The 17,326-nt window shown below is 48.2% G+C and overlaps 1 protein-coding gene across 10 annotated transcripts in view; it reads left to right on the top strand.

Moving 5' to 3' along the window:
- LOC125621892 (large ribosomal subunit protein mL38) overlaps positions 1-17,326 on the top strand; it is a 54,883-nt gene that overhangs the window by 2,009 nt on the left and 35,548 nt on the right. For 8 of the 10 annotated variants that reach the window (XM_048819305.2, XM_048819297.2, XM_075119291.1 and 5 more), the window contains 13 exons: positions 411-438; positions 1,310-1,351; positions 1,749-1,839; positions 2,405-2,465; positions 3,458-3,508; positions 4,495-4,639; positions 5,889-5,972; positions 7,657-7,770; positions 8,568-8,721; positions 9,692-9,825; positions 11,383-11,485; positions 11,617-12,060; positions 17,136-17,213. In XM_048819305.2, coding sequence (XP_048675262.2) covers positions 411-438; positions 1,310-1,351; positions 1,749-1,839; positions 2,405-2,465; positions 3,458-3,508; positions 4,495-4,639; positions 5,889-5,972; positions 7,657-7,770; positions 8,568-8,721; positions 9,692-9,825; positions 11,383-11,485; positions 11,617-12,060; positions 17,136-17,213 — 1,529 coding nt within the window. The other 2 variants (XM_075119290.1, XM_075119288.1) reach the window with 2 other exon arrangements.

Here is a 17,326-nt window from a genome sequence, read left to right as displayed (position 1 = left end):
GTCTCCTGTCCTCTAGAACAGAATCACTTTGATTTCATTTCTGTGACATGCACTGGCTCAGGTGTGCTGGTAGGTTTTGATGGCAAATCCTGTCTGCTCAGAAGGAACTATGCTAGTTGCAGTCTTCTATAGTAATCTTTGTTCATTACCTGGTGCAGACTCGACTGAGGAGGATTTCTAGTGTTGTTTGGGTTGCGTGGAGGAGTCTGACTTCCTATATGGACAAGTCAGAGTTCACTGTGGTGATCGTGACATGTCAGATGTGGGATGAATCTGGCCCATGAATTATCTGAGCTGCAGTTCTGTGATGCAGAGAATTAACGTCTTGCATGAAAAGCCCAAGTTAGACGACCAGTCTTACATTCAGTGCTTTTATTCTTGTAACGAGGGAACTTTTCTTTTCCTGTTAGGCTGCAAAACCCAAGAAAGGTTTAAAAGGTATGTGCACTTGTATGTTTCTCACTACGATACCCTTTGGGCTGTTTGAGAAGAGGTGGGGTAGAGGTAAGCCCACACTAAGGTGTCACTGACACACCCACAGGTACAAGGGGGAATCCTGGCTACTGGCTTCAGGTTCCTTGTCGCCAAGATATGAACATGCAAAGTGTTAGTATTGTTTGTGTTAAGGCATTGCTGAATCAGCAGTGAAAATCAGCTTCCTCTTAAATCAGGCAACCTTGCACATAGGGACATGTTTCCCCTCCCATGGGGACTTATGCAGATCCAGTGGAGACTATAACTTTATCAAACTCAACTTGTTCTTTCCCTCCCATCAGCCTCAGTTGATATGGCAGAAGCTGTCTCTCCCCGTTGTATGCTGCCACAGTACAGAACAACTTCTGGCTTTCTAAGCCTCTGTGGGTCCTTCGCATATTTTAGGATGAGAGCCTCGTTAGATTACTTTAATCTCTCCATGTGCCAGCGACTGAGTAATGGGGAGCATCTTGCAAATCTAGTAAATAAAGAAATCCCCTACTTTGGCCAGGTGAGGGCAAACTTCTCTATCAAGAGCCCCACCTGGGCCACACTTTCTTATGTTCAGAATATATCGGCTGAAAACTTGGCCCTGCTGAAGTCAGTGGAAGTTTTGCCATCAACTTCAGTGGGGCCAGCATTTCACCCATCATCTTTAGGCTGACCAGGAGGAACCCCAGACCTTATGCTGATGATGCGTATGACCAAATGTTTGTCCTTGAGATTGGAGGCTTTCAATTAGACCAAGTGCTCTCTGAATGTATGAAAAAACTGCTTTTATTCCACATGTTGCCCAGCTCCCCTGATGAGATGGCCTTGCTTTGTTTCATTCTAGGTTCCATCCAGGACATGTTCAGTGACCTCCTGGGAGATGATGGTAAATGCTCTTTCTCTGACATTGAGAAGGAAGCCTCCCTCCGCCAGCCCTCCCGCGCCCCCCCCCCCCCCCCCCCCCCGCTGGATGTAGAGCTGGTGAGACGTGCTGGCTTGGCAGCCTTGGAGAATGAAGCCTTCCATTTATTCATAGAGCAGCTACAGCATTGGCTGTGGAAGCACAAGCTTCCCCTGCCACTGTGCATCAACCCTGTCCTCTAGGGACCCCCTCTGGGTAAAAGGGATGTTCAATTTCCATGAAGTCCATTCAGTCCTTGGCTCCTCAGCTGACCTGGACATCAATTGAGGGGGAGGGGTCAGTAGTGGAGGTGGTACTTGATATGCAGCTTTTGGAGCAAAGGTTTGGATCAAGTTCCATATTCTCCATGATTTGTTTCTAGATGAAATCCCCATTAAATCCAACAAGCCTTCCCAGCACTCTGGGGGCAGTGGAAGGAGATCCAGGGAAATTGTCTCCAAAGCCAGCAAAACGTGAGTACGTCTGAATCATGCTATTAAATAAGAGATTGAAGAGGGAAACTTTGCTGTTTGCTGGTGTCCCGGCACCCCATGAGCTCCTCAGCCATGTCCTGTGTTTCATGTCTTGCTACTTGTCATTTACTTTTGGACTCTACAGTTATTGCTTTAGGGGGAGATATTTCAAGGCACAGCTAGGGAGTTTGATGCCCAAACCCCTCTCAAATTTCCATCCCTCTGACTGGTGTATTCTTCCCTCCGTTACACCTGCACCAGGCTACTGAAATAATAGGACCCCATTTAATAAGGTTGTGCAGGTGGTGCTGAGGGCAGCGTTTAGCTCTGTCTGAAGAAATAGCCATCCTAGCACTAGTATAACTCCACCTAAACTCCTCTTGTACGAGTCAGAATAACTCCCGTTCTGCAGGGACGTCTCCCAGTCTTCTCTCCCTGTCAGTGAGACATGTCCCACCTTCAGACCGCAGATGGCTGCTGCAGTAAGCTCCCACCAGACCTCCTTTCTTGGGATTGTGTGCTGCGAGTCGCAGGGCAGTTCCTAATTCTCCTGCTTCTGTTGCAGGTCTGGTTTGGAGGATGGTGTCTTCAGCAAGATGGCTGCAGAGGACGGTGCAGAAGCAGAGGTGAACCAAGGCCTGGGGGAGGGGGGGCTGAGAAGGGGGAGAGTGTGTGTGTGAGTGAGATGAGGTTCCTAATGAACACACAACCAAATTCAGCCCTGCTGTAATTTCACTGAAGCCAGCTGAGTTCCCGTAGGGATTCCTTTAATTCTAGGAGTCCCATTGACTGCAGATCTTATTTGGACATCCCTCTAGTTGTTGCAAAATGAGGACGGATGCTTGCATGGACGGTGAGAGAATGAGAAGCAAACATCCTAGTTGGTGCTGAGCCCTGGTGGGTGACTTACACTGGAATACAATTAATGCCTGTATCACATAGCACTATTTGGTGGTAAGCAAAGCAAGAATCCAGATTGTCTTCCTGGTGTAGTGTCGCTTCCACCAATCACTGTCCAATGACACCAAGGAAACAAAGTTCCTTGGTTCCAGGGTTTCCCAAACACGCATGTTCTCCTAAGGAACTGAAAAATTTCCAGGTCTCAGAAGACATAATGCAAGGATCTCAAAGCACTTTACAAACAGGACTCAAATATGCCTTATAGTGCTCCTGGGAGTTGCGTGTGTATTATTACCCCTGTATTACACATGAGGAAAGCTGAGGTGCAGAGAGTTGAAGTGACTTGCCCAGGATTACAGTGAATCCATGGTAGAGTCAGGAACAGAACCCAGAAGTCGCGACTCCTAGGCTCCTTGTGTAACTGCTGTAGACACGCTACCTCCACTGTAACCTGGTCAGTCTGAGTCCCTGGTGCTTTATTTTAAATGCAGACAGGACAGCCTGTCTGATTTACTTACTGGCTCATTTCCACGTTGGACTAGATATAGAATAGATGGCATTTCACAATGAATGCAGAGTGTGCCAAGGCAAGTGAAAATACTTAAGCAAAATAAAAACATGCCTTTTATGTGTATTGGGCTTTCTTGAGCCTCCTCTGGTGCTACATGCGTCAGACTGCATGTTAGTACAATCTCATCTCTCCTGACTTTGCATGCAGGGATCTGACCTCTCAGATGTAGACCCACAAGCTTTGCTGGAGACCCTGAAGGTAAGTGAATAAAACATTACTAGTCTTCGAACTGCACTGACCATGGCTGTGACATGCTAGAACTAACCTCAGACTTCTCCCTCCTGGGGTACGTCTACGCTGCAGTCTGAGAAGTGACTGCAGCACGCGTAGATGAACCAAGGCTAGCTTTGACCTATCTAGCTCGAATAATGATAGCAGTGAAGCTGCGGCAAGGCGGGCTAACGGCTCGAGTACACCCACAGGAACCCGGGCAGGCTTGTGCAGTCCCTGTTGCCACCTATGCCCCCACTTCACTGCTGTGGTTACGCGAGCTAGCTAGGTCAAAGCTAGCTTGGGTATATCTGTCTAGGCTGCAGTCACACCTCTGATTGCTGTATAGACGCCCTTGGTCTGCATCCCAGTGTCTCTGAATCAGTGTTTAATTGTAACCTCTTCCTCCAAGAGCTTTTCTTCATAGAAACCCATGTTTCTGAGACCCGGCAATGAACTTGATGTGCGTGCAGAAGGCTTGCAGCGTCAGGCCTCCATTTATTTTTCCTCCTTAAGTATTTCCCGGCCACATCCAGTTACAAACCTCCCCACTGCTGAGTATTGGAAAATAGGGAGGCCAGCACATTTGCTGGCGTTGACATGTGCTTTCTGTGGCAGTCTTTGTCACTCCCTGTGGGCCCCCGCCCCAGGTGAAGAATGCAGGCTGGGTGGGTCTGCTGCCCTTGCTTCTCTGGGGAGTGATTTGGATTAGAGCTGCACTGGGAACCAGGTCGGGGATGAAGGTCCACTGGCCACCCTGTGGATAAACCCTTCCAGAGCAGATAGGAGGGCCCTGAGAACACCATCCCTGGCCAGCAGATAAGAAAGGCAGCATATGTTTTAGTTTAAATGTCCATATTCACGTGTTCAGGAATATCCTGTCAAAACAGGGCGTCTCCACCTGCTCTGCTGCCTGAGCACCAGGGCATCAGCTCAGTTCTTCTTGCTCCCATGTATGTTCTTTTTATTCCCAGGAGATGGATGACATGGAAGCTGATCTCCTAGGCATAAAGAAGTCTGGTTCTGGGGCTGGGAGGACAAGAGCAAAGGGTTTCGAGAACCTTGAATCCTCAGGTGACCTGGCAAAAACTGCAGGGAAGCTAACGACTATTGAGAAAGGTGAGTGCGATGAGCTAACCCTCTGCTAGCGCTTCTTTTATACCTGGCCTGGCTGATTGCGAAAGGGCTTTGAATGAAGCTGTTGCCCTCTGGGGCTTTGAATCTTTGATTCTAGAATATCCTCGGGGACAGGGACTGTCCCATGACCAAAGCTGGATTTTATCTGTTTTACACCAGGTCCGGGGCCTAAAAATATGTTCAGTGGCTCGCGTTCGTAAACATTAAAAACATAGAGTTTTGTTTGTGTTTGTACAGCGCCTAGCACAATGGGGTCCTGGGCCATGGCTGGGGCTGCTCGGCACTACAATATTATAATAAAAGAGTGATGGTTCCCTACCTAGAACCAGCCCTTGCTACTCTCTTACGTGCAGTGATAAACCTAGGGGCACCCAGACTTTGCCCAGCCAAGGGCCACACAGGCTACTTGCCCAGAGTCTGTGGATTGCACCTTATTCTCATGCCATGAAGCAGACTGTAGCTGTCGTCCTCTTCAGATACAGGTGCTGCACCAGGAAACTACAGGTCCCAGTATGCAGTGATCTCTGCCTGGATCCAATCAGACAGGCTTCCCGGGGGAGATGGAGCACAGCTCACTGAGACCTGTAGGCTGTGTGGCATTGTACACCTGCGTTAAAGATGAATGTGGCTCTGGATCACATTGTAGCACTATAGGTGGCATATGACCTGCTGGCATGCATTAGCCATGCCTGGAAACACGTATAATAAAGCTCCATGAACAGTGATATCCAGCCTCTTAGGGTGGGGCAGCTCCCAAACAGATCATGTTCAAAGTGGACTTGACGTGGGTCCTTTCTGAGCAGTGTGGCTTGAACCTACTGTAGAAGACAGTTGGAGGCACAGATTATAATGAGAGACAAAATGGAGCTGCAGCATTCAGACCCACAGCAGAACGTTGCACAAGTTGGTGGCTAGGTTTTCGGCCTCACTGGTTTATAAAGGGTCCATCTACCAACTAAGGATCAGGATCAGAACACCACCAGAGGGGAGCTGTTTGCATGAGGAGCCCTCACCAAAAATATTCCAACCCTTGAATCCCTTGGGGGAATTGTGGGTTGTTATATGTACTCTGCAGCAACCTGAGAGAGTAAAATAGGCTCCTAGCTGGAAATAATAACCCTGTATTTACTCTGAATAGATTATTTCCATACGCGGGGAGAGGGTGGAGCATGCACAGTGAAGAGGCTCTGCCTGTCTGTCTGCAAACCCCCCTATCTGATGTTTTTTACAGGAGAGTCTGCCACTGGAATTGAAAAGAAACCCCTCTCCACTCCCGCCACCCCCCAGCGGCAGTACAAGAAGTTTTCCTTTGAAGGTAGGATTTGGGCGGGTACAGTTGTGGGCACTCAGCTCTCACAGTTTGACTCTCACCTTTAATTTACGGGGAAACTAGTAGATCTTCATCTCCTTTAAGGATAAGTTTGCTGGAAGAGTCGCCAGGTAACAGGGCACAGACAGAGTCTTTCTCCTTTAGATCACTAGTTTAAACCTCCTCCACCTCAAAGTACCACGAGGGTGACGTGTGGGAAATGATCTCCTACTGCGGTTCCTAATGTGTCCGTAGCACAAAAATCATCTGTCGGATTGGTAGAGTCCAAGGACTACACGGGCCATGAACACCGAGTACCTTCTCGTGCCCAACAGTGCCCTCTGTAGGTTGGAGCTGAGGCAAACTGGGCTCATGGGGCACTGTGAGAATCCGATACATGTTCTCTAGGCACCACTCTCCAGCACTAAATTCACATAAATCTTGCTGCCAAAGGTATATGAGAGGAACATACGGTAGAAAAAACTCTACAGCAGTTTGTCCTGGTAACGTGAGAAAACCATGCCTTAGAGATAAAGGACTGTGGGGGTGTGAATTTGACTTCAGTTCATTACTCTGCCCTGCATCTTCTTCCCTCCCATTTCTCTTTACTCAATAAACGATGAGGATGAGTCTAAAAAACAACCACATAAGAGAATAGGGAACCTGGCTTAAAAAATATCCTATAGTGGGGTGTGTGGGTGGGCTCTGGTCTCTGGATGGGATTCCTGGGAGTACTATATTTAGGATTATATTGTCACATGTCTTTTTAAATGATAATCGATGTAACACACTGAGATCTTTGTATAGAACGTTTTATAGAAGTATAGTGCTTGACAAGCATTAATAGTTTAAATGCCCCCCACCGCTGTGAGGTGTTACAGATGATGAAACTTTATAGATGGTGAAACTGAGGCGCAGCACCTGGAAATAGAATCCACATCTCCTGCTTTTCCAGTCCTATGCTTTAACCAGGAGTCTATGCTCCCTGTTCTAGGGCCTACTGAAATCAGTGGAAAGAATCCCAGTGACTTCACTCGGCTTTGGATCAGGCCAATAGACGGCTATCTATGGGGCTGAGATAATGTGAGAACTGGCCTTCTCGTGGCATTTCCATACCTGGACAGGGCAAGTGCGAAGAGAGGGCCCGATCTCAAGTGATTGCTGCCCCATAAATGATCCCTTAAGGGAAGACAATAGGGTAGAAAATCATGAACATATATAGAACTCTTGAGATACTGGACGTCACCCAAATCCAGAGAGATTCAAGTGTAACGGGTTCCTTGCAGAATCTGAATTCACAGCTGTGTTTTATCACTTGTGGAAGCTGCCATCCAAGGAACAGGCATTTTGAGACTGTCCAGATTCACATGGCACCGACGTTGAGGCCATAGGAGAGATCCAAGACTTTATGGCAAAAATAGGCTAAACTGTCTTTCCCAATGACAATATAGCTCAACTTCCAACTCCAGGTACCCCTAGGAGGAGTTTGCTCCCAAGCACTAATACTGACCCAAGGACCCACTGAATTTTGCTAGTAACTCCAACAGGAGCAAGATCTGGCTAATGCAGAATCCCCAGTTCTAGATGATGGTCTCAATATTTAGCTCTTTGCAGATAGTCCAGCTCCAAGAAGACAATTTCCAAAGGCCAATTGTTTTTTCTCCTTTTATTCCCATGGGGCGATTGCTAGATTTAGACGATCCTTTGGCAGGGCTTTTATCGGATGAGGAGGAAGATGCTGCTAAGAAGTTACCTCCAACAGGCACCAAAAGTAGCCCTGAAAGACATACTGGACCAGCCAAAGGTATGGAGTCACGCTAGAATTATACCCTATCCACAGAACTAGTTTGGGCTGCTCCGTAATTTGCTTCAGTAGCATGAACACCCTGCTTTTTCCACCTTTTAAATCATTGACCTGTCAATTTTACTGGGGCTCCCTGGGTATTAGACATTCTCACTATCGACAAGTGGAACAGTAGATTAATGAACTCGCCTTTCGCCTCTGTGGACTTGGGTTCAAATCCGAGCTTTAGTCTCACCCCTAATGGATTTTTAATCAAGGCATATTTAGTATCTCTGGGGTGGCTCTGGATTGGGATAGTGAGGGCACTGCAGGTCAAGCTGGGGTTCTGGTGGTAGAGCGGCTGGGAAAGAGGGGAACATCCAGGACTAGTATCGCGGGAAGTGCTGCAATTCAGGACTGAGGTGGGAGTGCGAAAGGAAAGTCTGGAGTAGCCGGGGCTGCTGTAGTCTGAGATGCATTGGTAGAGCTGGGGGCAGACTGAGATAGCAGGAATCCTACAAAGCAGGATTGAGAGCCTGCAACATCCCCAGTGCTAACAAGTGCTAAATAACGTCTCCTTGTTAATGGTCACCAAATTCATCAAAAGATGCAATTTACAAAAGAGCGAGAGAGCATGCCACAAAGCAGCGCGCTAATGCTTTGTCACTTCCCAGTGATTTGTTCTTTGGCTTCAAAAGAACAATTTACGGGAGACTGTGTCAAAGATCCCAACCCTGGGACGAGCGTTATGTGTCATTTAAACTAGCGTCGTAGACCCAGTGGTCTCTGCTAAGAAAGATCTTCCTTCCGTTTAACAGGGACGTCTCTCTCCTCGGCTCCTGGCCATGCTGTTGCTCCCATGCGGAGGAGGGAGGAGCTGACATTTGAAGATGATGGGGATGACCTGATGGACGCGCTGGGGTTTGACGAGGGTCCGAGGGGAGAGCTGAAGCAGGAGAGGAAAGGAGAAGAGTAAGGAGTTGCTAGGAAATACAGAGTGACTCATGAGATAGTCACACTGGGTTTCAATCATTTCAAGGGCCTTGGATTGAAAAAGTGCAGAAGAATATTACATGTACTTTGTTACCCCAGATCTACGTGGGCATGAAAAGCATGAATCACCTGAGCAGACTCACTGCGATGACTATTCTGTATCACTGCAGTGGTCTCAAAGGCCGGGTCTGCACTTAAAAATTAGATCGGCCTAGCGATGTCCCTCAGGGCTATGAAAAATTTCTCCCCCTGAGCACCGTAGTTAGGTTGACCTAACCCCTACTGGAGGCACGGCTAGATCGGCAAAAGACCTAGTGACCACCTCTCAGAGAGGTGGATTAGCTACATTGACAGAAAGCCCCTTCCCTCAGTGCAGGCAACGTCTGCGCTGCAGAGGTGTAGTTGCAGAGGTGTAGTTAACTTTGAAACTTTGAAATAGTTAACTTTGGTCCCATTTAAACTGTTGTGATTTTTAATAATTTGTATTGCAGTTGCACCTAGCAACCGCACTCATGGAGGCCCAGGTCCCCATTGTGCCAGGCACTGTACAAAAACAGCACAAAAGGACGGTCCCTACCCCAAAGAACTTCCAGTCTAAGTAACACCCTGTTGAGATGAACAGGAGCAAATCTCACCTTTCAGCGCTATTGTTTCAGGCTAGCTGGCTGCAGACTCATTCAGGCTGTCCTGCAATGGGTCAGGGTTGGAAATATTTCCTTGCAACTGTAAGGGCTAGAAATTTAATTTCATAGATATATATATAGGTGTATTTAAAAAAAAGAAGAACCAGAAGCAGCTCAGACTGTGAGAGACGTGCTAGAAGGTCATGCCAGCCACTCCCACGTCAGCTCTTGAGCGCAGCCTCATTTGCCCGCAGAGGGAAACAGACAGTGCTTCAATGATTTCCACCCCCGCCTAGACGCTTGTAATTCTTTTTGCCCTCTGGCAGGGAAGAGCCCCGCCCTGCCCGCTCCAAGCTGGAGGAGTTGTTGGGAAGTGGGACCGCAGCCAAACTTCTGGAGCAACCGACCACAGGAGAACGCAAGGAGTTCAAACTGGATACAAAATACCAACAGCAACCTGGTGAGTAAAGCCAGAAGCTTGCCGGTTTAGCAACACTGTGGAGGGTGGCAATTTTTTGCTATGTTGCTATACTGGTAAAAGCGCTAGCATAGACAGTTATACCAGCATAAAAGTGCTTTTGCGGGCATAGGGTATTTTGCTCGGGGAACTAGTATAAGCTATACCAGCAAAAGCACTTTCATGACTGTCGGTCTGCATTCACACTGGGAGGGTGTGACATACCCAGGGTATAATCTAGACTAATGAATAGCTGTGTCGCCCCTGCTCTCTTACCTGGCGTGCCCTTCACATTGCTTTGCTGCTGTCACTTCCAGTCTGGAGTGCTCCCAAACAGCCTCCAGCATGTAAATTACTCCCAGCTACATCTGCTGGTGAGTAACTGCAGCCAAACAGCCACGCCTGGGCTCATACCAGCTCTGGGTGTAGTACAGGATGACCCCAACTCACTCCCAGTTAGATAAAACAGTAAAACAAAGGCATTAACTACAAAGAGAGAAAAGGAGTACTTGTGGCACCTTAGAGACTAACCAATTTATTTGAGCATAAGCTTTCGTGAGCTACAGCTCACTTCATCGGATGCATCCGATGAAGTGAGCTGTAGCTCACGAAAGCTTATGCTCAAATAAATTGGTTAGTCTCTAAGGTGCCACAAGTACTCCTTTTCTTTTTGCGAATACTGACTAACACAGCTGTTACTCTGAAACCTACAAAGAAAGAGATTTTCAGTGAATAAAGCAATGAGGCGTAGAAGCCAGAAATGGTTACATGAAAAGTAAAGTTAAAATGTAACCAGTGCCTAACCAAGCAACCTATGTTAAATTCGAAGCAAAGTTTTTCTCGCCACATGCGCTCAAGTCTTACTGGCCAAACTTCTTAGGCCTGGACCCCTTCTTCGGTTTAATGGCTGCTTCCTTTGTCTCTTCTTGTGCGGTGAATCAATGAGCAGAGAGGAGAGGGTACCTTGGGGGGCTTATTCCTCCTTTTTATAGTGTCAGTCCCTCTCTTGGAAAACATTTCCTGCTGAGATTCAGGAGACAGAGTGTCTACATGTAAGGATGTTTCCTGCTGGTTTTCCCCACCTGTTTGAACTCCCTTTGTCTCTCTTCCTGCTTGATGACTCTGTTTACTGCTTAAAGGCAAATGAAGCAGAGCACACATTCCTTTGTTTGAGACAGACCGGTTTGCTAACCTCAGTTTGGAACATATGTTAATAACAGCTTACAGGGAAATCTGATAACTTCACATACAATGTTGCCACACATATTTTATTAAGTCAATATTGACCAGCAAATTGAGCCTTCAAATGACACCTTACAAGACGTACCTTGTACAAAGATAGTTACAGTAGGGTGTGGGCATGGGGTACATTCTGTGGGGGTTTGCCAGCATAGCAAGACCAATATAGCTAGACAAGCCAACTTTTGTAGTTTAGGCAGGGCCTAAGCGAATTACAATGAAACTCCCATACAACAGACAAAAGCGAGAGCATGTGAGTGTGTACTGATGCAGCCTGCTTGCCTACTGCAGACTGACTTTAGTCTCCACTTGTCTAAACAGATAAGGAAAACATTTGGGACAATGAGGATTTCACCTTTGGAGCCTACCAGCCCACCCTGGCCTCCACACCCGAGGGCCGGCGGTCAAGACGACAATCTGTCAGGTATGTGTTTTATATCTGATGCCTGCCTGTGTCTGCCGCACTAACCACTGGCCCATGTTGCCTCCCAGCAGGGAGCTGCCGAAGTCCTAGCACACTCAGCTTTGTGTGTTCATCTCTCTCTTCCGTTGCAGGTTTTCAGCAGAGAATATCAATGAACTGAAAATGGACCAAAGGTCCAAACCAACCACTCCAGCCATCACGAGCCCCATGCGAGGCAGTAAGACTGGCGCTGACTGGCTGGGCTTGAAAGATGAGGACTTTATCGATTTGGACCCTCCATCTCTAGCCAAGGACGCCGCCAAAGGTAGTCCCGCGGCAGCCCCTTTGAACAAGCCATCCAGCTCCTCAGCCACCAAGCAGCCCAGCCCAGCCAGCCAGCTCCTTCCTGGGACAAAGCCAGCTGCAGAGGAAGCAGCAGCTAAACCCAGACCACTTGAGGAGGAGGAGGATAGCTGGCTGAATAATGCCTTGTCTCGAAAAAAATCCCAGGTGCAGGGGAAGGTCCAGGAGAAAAGGGCTGGGGCCTCGGGCTCCCTGAGACAGGACGACGAGGTGGACCCCATTACTGTTACCAGGTAAAGACATGCCAGTGGGCATTAAAACCACTGGCTTCACTGGGAGGTCGCTAGTGCTCAGCACCTCTGAAAATCTGGGCCATTTTTAAGGGCCTAACTTTAGGCACCCAAGTGTGACTATTTTTGCCTACAGAAATAGAGCTGGGATAAGAACGTAGGATTTCCTAGCTTCCAGGTCAATTTGGAGTCCAGACCGTGCTGCCTTTCATTTCAGCTGCAATGGACATTATGCAGGCTGCCATTGTAACTGTGTAAAGGCTACAGTGATTTACTTTGGGAAGCCTGGGACAATGATCCAGAAGCCACCAAAAATTCAAACCAATTTTGTTTTCTGCCTTTTCCATGATTCAATAACTCTTGCCCTTAACTTGTAAGTTACAAGCAAAGTCCCTCCACCCTTCTTCAGTTATATGATCCTAGTCGCTATGATAATATAAATAATAATATTAACAATGAGCATGAAAAAATTATAAGAAAACTAAGGAAATTCCCAGGCAAAATCTTCGTGAACATAGAGTTAAGGCTGAGAACAAATTGGCTATGGCTTGTGCTGCCCAAAGCAGGACTGATGAGTATAATTAGGAAGAGCCTGTCAGACAAAAGTGAGGTATCTTGGTAGCTTATAGTCACAGTTTACTGTTGTGTGCATTTGCTCCTTCAGCCTTTGAAATTAAGGACAAATCTACACTGCGAAATTAAGTTGATTTAATTTACGTTGACGCAGAGCCACCACAGTAATTAAATTGTTTTTGTATGTCCACGCTAACTCCTTCTGTTAGTGGTGTGTGTCCTCACCAGGAGCGCTTGCTCCGGCTGTCAGTGTGGGGCACTGACAGCCGGAACAGTCTGATGTAAGCAACACAGCCCTGGTCTACACTAGGACTTTAGGTCGAATTTAGCAGCGTTAAATCGATTTAAACCTGCACCCGTCCACACAATGAAGCCCTTTATTTCGACTTAAAGGGCTCTTAAAATCGATTTCCTTACTCCACCCCTGACAAATGGATTAGCGCTTAAATCGACGTTGCCAGCTCGAATTTGGGGTACTGTGGACACAATTCGATGGTATTGGCCTCCGGGAGCTATCCCAGAGTGCTCCATTCTGACCGCTCTGGACAGCACTCTCAACTCAGATGCACTGGCCAGGTAGACAGGAAAAGAACCGCGAACTTTTGAATCTCATTTCCTGTTTGGCCAGCGTGGCAAGCTGCAGGTGACCATGCAGAGCTCATCAGCACAGGTGACCATGATGGAGTCCCAGAATCGCAAAAGAGCTCCAGCATGGACCGAACGGGAGGTACGGGATCTGATCGCTGTTTGGGGAGAGGAATCTGTGCTATCAGAACTCCGTTCCAGTTTTCGAAATGCCAAAACCTTTGTGAAAATCTCCCAGGGCATGAAGGACAGAGGCCATAACAGGGACCCGAAGCAGTGCCGCGTGAAACTGAAGGAGCTGAGGCAAGCCTACCAGAAAACCAGAGAGGCGAACAGCCGCTCTGGGTCAGAGCCCCAAACATGCCGCTTCTATGATGAGCTGCATGCCATTTTAGGGGGTTCAGCCACCACTACCCCAGCCGTGTTGTTTGACTCCTTCAATGGAGATGGAGGCAATACGGAAGTAGGTTTTGGGGACGAAGAAGATGATGATGAGGAGGTTGTAGATAGCTCACAGCAAGCAAGCGGAGAAACCGGTTTTCCCGACAGCCAGGAACTGTTTCTCACCCTAGACCTGGAGCCAGTACCCCCCGAACCCACCCAAGGCTGCCTCCTGGACTCAGCAGGCGGAGAAGGGACCTCTGGTGAGTGTACCTTTTAAAATGCTATACATGGTTTAAAAGCAAGCATGTGAAAGGATTACTTTGCCCTGGCATTTGCGGTTCTCCTAGATGTAGTCCTAAAGCCTTTGCAAAAGGTTTCTGGGGAGGGCAGCCTTATTTCGTCCTTCATGGTAGGACACTTTACCACTCCAGGCCAGTAACACGTACTCGGGAATCACTGTAGAACAAAGCATTGCAGTGTATGTTTGCTGGCATTCAACCAAAATCCGTTCACGCGGTGGGAGGAGGCAAAATGCGACCTTGTAACGAAAGCACATGTGCTATGTATGTAATGTTAACAGCAAGGTTTACCCTGAAAGAGTGTAGCGACTGTTTTATAAAATGTGTCTTTTTAAATACCGCTGTCCCTTTTTTTTTCTCCACCAGCTGCATGTGTTTCAATGATCACAGGATCTTCTCCTTCCCAGAGGCTAGTGAAGCTTAGAAAGAAAAAAAAACGCACTCGCGATGAAATGTTCTCCGAGCTCATGCTGTCCTCCCACACTGACAGAGCACAGACGAATGCGTGGAGGCAAATAATGTCAGAGTGCAGGAAAGCACAAAATGACCGGGAGGAAAGGTGGCGGGCTGAAGAGAGTAAGTGGCGGGCTGAAGAGAGTAAGTGGTGGGCTGAAGACAGGGCTGAAGCTCAAATGTGGCGGCAGCGTGATGAGAGGAGGCAGGATTCAATGCTGAGGCTGCTGCAGGACCAAACCAGTATGCTCCAGTGTATGGTAGAGCTGCAGCAAAGGTAGCTGGAGCACAGACTGCCACTGCAGCCCCTCTGTAACCAACCGCCCTCCTCCCCAAGTTCCATAGTCTCCACACCCAGACGCCCAAGAACGCGGTGGGGGGGCCTCCGGCCAACCAGCCACTCCACCACAGAGGATTGCCCAAAAAAAAGAAGGCTGTCATTCAATAAATTTTAAAGTTGTAAACTTTTAAAGTGCTGTGCTTAAAGTGCTGTGTGGCATTTTCCTTTCCTCCTCCACCACCCCTCCTGGGATACCTTGGTAGTCATCTCCCTATTTGTGTGATGAATGAATAACGAATGCATGACTGTGAAGCAGCAATGACTTTATTGCCTCTGCAAGCAATGATTAAAGGGAGGAGGGGAGGGTGGTTAGCTTACAGGGAAGTAGAGTGAACCAAGGGGTGGGGGGGTTCATCAAGGAGAAACAAACAGAACTTTCACACCGTAGCCTGGCCAGTCATGAAACTGGTTTTCAAAGCTTCTCTGATGCGTACCGCGCCCTCCTGTGCTCTTCTAACCGCCCTGGTGTCTGGCTGCGCGTAACCAGCAGCTAGGCGATTTGCCTCAACCTCCCACCCCGCCATAAACGTCTCCCCCTTACTCTCACAGATATTGTGGAGCACACAGCAAGCAGTAATAACAGTGGGAATATTGGTTTCGCTGAGGTCTAAGCGAGTCAGTAAACTGCGCCAGCGCACCTTTAAACGTCCAAATGCACATTCTACCACCATTCTGCACTTGCTCAGCCTGTAGTTGAACAGCTCCTGACTACTGTCCAGGCTGCCTGTGTACGGCTTCATGAGCCATGGCATTAAGGGGTAGGCTGGGTCCCCAAGCATACATATAGGCATTTCAACATCCCCAACAGTTATTTTCTGGTCTGGGAATAAAGTCCCTTCCTGCAGCTTTTGAAACAGACCAGAGTTCCTGAAGATGCGAGCATCATGCACCTTTCCCGGCCATCCCACGTTGATGTTGGTGAAACGTCCCTTGTGATCCACCAGAGCTTGCAGCACTATCGAAAAGTACCCCTTGCGGTTTATGTACTCGGCGGCTTGGTGCTCCGGTGCCAAGATAGGGATATGGGTTCCGTCTATAGCCCCACCACAGTTAGGGAATCCCATTGCAGCAAAGCCATCCACTATGACCTGCACATTTCCCAGGGTCACTACCCTTGATATCAGCAGATCTTTGATTGCGTGGGCTACTTGCATCACAGCAGCCCCCACAGTAGATTTGCCCACTCCAAATTGATTCCCAACTGACCGGTAGCTGTCTGGCGTTGCAAGCTTCCACAGGGCTATCGCCACTCGCTTCTCAACTGTGAGGGCTGCTCTCATCTTGGTATTCATGCGCTTCAGGGCAGGGGAAAGCAAGTCACAAAGTTCCATGAAAGTGCCCCTACGCATGCGAAAGTTTCGCAGCCACTGGGAATCGACCCAGACCTGCAACACTATGCGGTCCCACCAGTCTGTGCTTGTTTCCCGAGCCCAGAATCGGCGTTCCACAGCATGAACCTGCCCCATAAGCACCATGATGCATGCATTGTCAGGGCCCATGCTTTCAGAGAAATCTGTGTCCATGTCCTGATCACTCACGGGACCGCGCTGACGTCGCCTCCTCGCCCAGTATCGCGTTGCCATGTTCTGGTGCCGCATATACTGCTGGATAATGCGTGTGGTGGTTAATGTGCTCCTAATTGCCAAAGTGAGCTGAGCGGGCTCCATGCTTGCCATGGTATGGCGTCTGCACAGGTAACTCAGGAAAAAAGGCGCGAAATGATTGTCTGCCCTTGCTTTCACGGGGGGGGGGGGGAGGGAGGGAACGGGGGGCTGACGATATGTACCCAGAACCACCCGCGACAATGTTTTAGCCCCATCAGGCATTGGGATCTCAACCCAAAATTCCAATGGGCAGCGGAGACTGCGGGAACTGTGGGATAGCTACCCACAGTGCAACGCTCCGGAAGTCGACGCTTGCCTCGGTACTGTGGAAGCGCTCCGCCGAGTTAATGCACTTAGAGCATTTTCTGTGGGGACACACACACTCGAATATATAAAACCGATTTCTAAAAAACCGACTTCTATAAATTCGACCTAATTTCGTAGTGTAGACATACCCACAGTGTCTAAACTGACACTGCATCGACCTAAGCGCTGCTGCTCTAACGGAGGTGGAGTTATTAAGTTGGTGTAGTGGGCAACTGACATCGGTGGGAGCAACATTGTAGTGTAGACGCTTACAGAGTTAGGTCAATATAAGCTGCCTTACATCAACCTAACTCTGTAGTGTAGATCAGGCCTAAATGTTTCAAACCAAGTGAATGCTGAATACTTCCATAGCTCTGTTAGGAGGAAGAGATTGCTTTTGACAGAAGGGAGACCTTCACTGTCTTTGAGGTTGCAAGATACAGTTGTAGCTGACACTGGAGGATTGTGGCCCCCATCACTGTCAATTTATATTAAGATTCTTTGCTCTTTCATATAAGTGACTCTTGTTTTCAGCCAACAAGCTCCCTCTGTGAGAGAGCCTCAGCGGTCTGCTGTCCCAGAAGATAAGTCCACCAGGATGGAAGACTCAGGGTATGTCTTCACTATAGCTATACCTGCTAATCTGCCTTTTCAACAGGAACTGCTGAAATGAATTAAAACGGTGTCAGACGTGAGAGTGTTGGGGGTTGAAATGTGGTAAATAA

The sequence above is a fragment of the Caretta caretta genome, chromosome 14 (genome assembly GCF_965140235.1).
Source record: "Caretta caretta isolate rCarCar2 chromosome 14, rCarCar1.hap1, whole genome shotgun sequence".
Taxonomy (NCBI): Eukaryota; Metazoa; Chordata; order Testudines; family Cheloniidae; genus Caretta; species Caretta caretta.
Note: the sequence above shows the minus strand (reverse complement) of the source record. Positions and strands in the feature narration are given on the sequence as shown.